At 42.9% G+C, this 2,788-nt stretch overlaps 1 protein-coding gene across 2 annotated transcripts in view; it reads right to left on the bottom strand.

Annotated features, from left to right (window-relative positions):
* Positions 1-1,419: 1,419 nt before the first annotated feature.
* Positions 1,420-2,788, bottom strand: part of hes4 (hes family bHLH transcription factor 4) — a 2,753-nt gene continuing 1,384 nt past the window's right edge. Inside the window, exon 4 of one of the 2 annotated variants that reach the window (XM_088329979.1) lies at positions 1,420-2,357. In XM_088329979.1, coding sequence (XP_088186105.1) covers positions 1,798-2,357 — 560 coding nt within the window. In that variant the 3' untranslated portion in view covers positions 1,420-1,797. The remainder of the gene's footprint in view (positions 2,358-2,788) is intronic. The other variant, XM_088329980.1, reaches the window with a different exon arrangement.

Here is a 2,788-nt window from a genome sequence, read left to right as displayed (position 1 = left end):
AAAATGAATCAACATGTTGTTAAATAAACTATTCTACTAATTTATGACAGCATTTATTTTTTTTTCACTTTCAAGTGGAATTTTCACTCATTTAAACTTTCAACCTTTTTATACCAAGCAACTTTAAAGTCAACCATCTAAGAATTTTTGAAAAACACACAACAAAATGTAAATTAAAATATTGATAATTTAGTTCAACTACAAATAAACTATGAAATGTTTTTAAAACTCGTTTGAAAATGAAATGTAACAGTTACACATCTCAATACACGGAGAGAAAAAAAGGCTTTTGAACAATATCAAGAGGGGGAAAAAAGCGTTTTGAAAGGGGACCGGCTCTTGATCGGTTGGGACCCAGCTCCCATCAGTCACTTCCAAGAGTTGGCTCATTAAGCCGTTACGTTCGCGGACGACACTACACAGCAAACCTCTCCACTGAGGCGCTGCTGCGTTCGCGGCCTGCCGGCGGGCTGGGGATTTAATGGCTGGCCTCACGCCCGACCGCAGGCGGACTAGTTCGTTCGGTTCTCACGACCTCAGCTCCTCAAAGGCATCGCTGAACTATTGACTCAGGCGCGCAGGCTGCAAGGAAAACCGCAGAAGGGCTTCACGCGCTGCCAACTGCTGCTGCTTGCAAAGGAGGCATTCAGTTTGTCATCGAAGCGGACGAGGAAAATAAAAATGTCAACCGCAAACAAAAACACACACGCAACCAAATCACTTTGAGATCATGAAACGGAGGAAAGCCCACGCGTGCTCCTACATCAAATTGGGGTGTGTGAAACGCAAGTCACTGAAGGCCTCTTGACTAGAGACTAGTATTTTAGTCTATGGCTGCTTTATTTTGAAGCGAGACCGCGTTGTGCGTAGTTAAACAGCTCCAACCCGCATGAGATCTCTGTTTTGGTCAAAGTTTCCCTCTTATTGTTTTAAAGCAAGAACATGTTTTTTTTTATTTAATGTTCCAGAGACAGATTATGTTTCACGCGTAAAAATCTTTTACTTTTCAATTTACAAATACAGTGCTTCAATAAATATATGTCCACTGAAAACAATAATTATTATAATAGATATATGTATTTTCATAGATAAAAAGAACAAAATATTGCAATCTGCCGGAGACTGTTACCCAAGATATGCTTCAGCGTGTTTGGCAGGAGCTGGAATACCGACTTGTCGAATGTCATGTCACAGTCACATGCTTTTGGATTTCTTCTCCAGATTTGGGGTAATAAAGCTTGTGATCTTCAACCTTATTACTTTTCAATTTAGTTTGCCTTCTCGTGCACTTTGTGTGATATTTACATCATAATGAATATCAATTTTTTGAAACACTCTGTAGTATTGGATATTTTGACTTTTAACAAGAGTTGTGTGTGCATTATGTACTGCGGTTAGAAAAAAGGACTGTACACTCACTACATTTGCAACATTATTTATTCAAACACTGGGAGAACATCATCTTTTTGTTAACAAACAGATTAATATAAAACAGCTTTGGTATAGGAAACAAGAACAACTTCATACAAAACTAAACCTTTTTATAAAAAGTACTTTATAGTAAAAATCCTATAAATCAACACATCTGCATGTACAGGGTATTTATTACCAACATCCGACAGGAACTGGTCATAAATGATAATCTAAGGTTTGTGTTCCATAAAACGAAACAAAACAAAACGCCACTTGAATTTTTAGGGTGGCGTAACAGGAAAGTCCAGGCTCCATGCTGGTAACATTTGCAGGCCTGGATTCAAACTTTAACAGTCCAGTGAAAAACAAGTTTAAGTTCCAACGCTACCAGGGCCGCCACACCACCTCGCCACTGTCAGGACCAGGACTCACTCCTACTGGGCTGACCGCTTGGGATCCCCCGGAAAAGGCGGTCATTCCGTGCACGGGTGAAGGTGCCGAGGGCCCGTTGAGCGCCACGGGCAGTCCGGCATTGGCATAAAGCGGAATGACGGGCGCCGAGGCTGCGGCAAACGTCGGGTTGGAGATCAAAAACGCAAACTGCCCGTCAGACGCCGGCACAAGCTGGAAGCCGCCGAACACTTTGGGCGAGGCGGCCTCGGTCGGACTGAGTTTGGAGACCATGCCGGGGGCGACGGGAAGGGTGGAAGGCAGCTGGACGTGCAATGGCTGGGCCAGGTGGGCTTGCTGGGAAGGGGGCTGCTGCGAGTAGGTGACGGCCATCATCTGGCTCATGCAGCCCGACAGGTGGGACAGCAGCCTGGACCTCACTTCCACGTTCACTCCCTCCGAAGTCGACAGAAAGCGAGTCACTTCGTTCATGCACTCGTTGAATCCGGCCCGGTACTTGCTCAGAACGTTGGGGTCGGATGCGAGAGCGGCTGCTAGTGGAGGAGGAAGAGACACACCATGTTAGTGATGCCTTCTCATTAGATTTTGATGCATTTTTTTTAGCAAATTACATGACCCTGTGCTAAAATAACAGAGCCAAAATGGTTATAGAATCAATGTATCATCCTTGCCAGTGATAAAAAATGACGGTGGGTCAGGATTATATATGACATACTTATTTGTGTATAACACGCACCCTCAATTTTTGATTGAAAACCAGTATTAAACTTTGCACACTCATTCTCACCTCAAACTAAGCATTGTAAGTGACAAACATCATTGAATAAATACGGCCATGATGAAATAATTCATTTGTAACGTAGACTATGAACACAATAACAGCATAACGTTTACAATGTATTCATGTAATGTCCTTCAAAGTCCAATTCATCATCAGATATACCCAAGAGTTGTTTCCCTCGTG

Source organism: Urocampus carinirostris, chromosome 3, assembly GCF_059441175.1.
Source record: "Urocampus carinirostris isolate Australia breed hairy pipefish chromosome 3, RoL_Ucar_1.0, whole genome shotgun sequence".
Lineage (NCBI taxonomy): Eukaryota > Metazoa > Chordata > Actinopteri > Syngnathiformes > Syngnathidae > Urocampus > Urocampus carinirostris.
The sequence above is the reverse complement of the archived record's forward strand: the minus strand, read 5'-3'. Positions and strand labels throughout refer to the sequence as shown.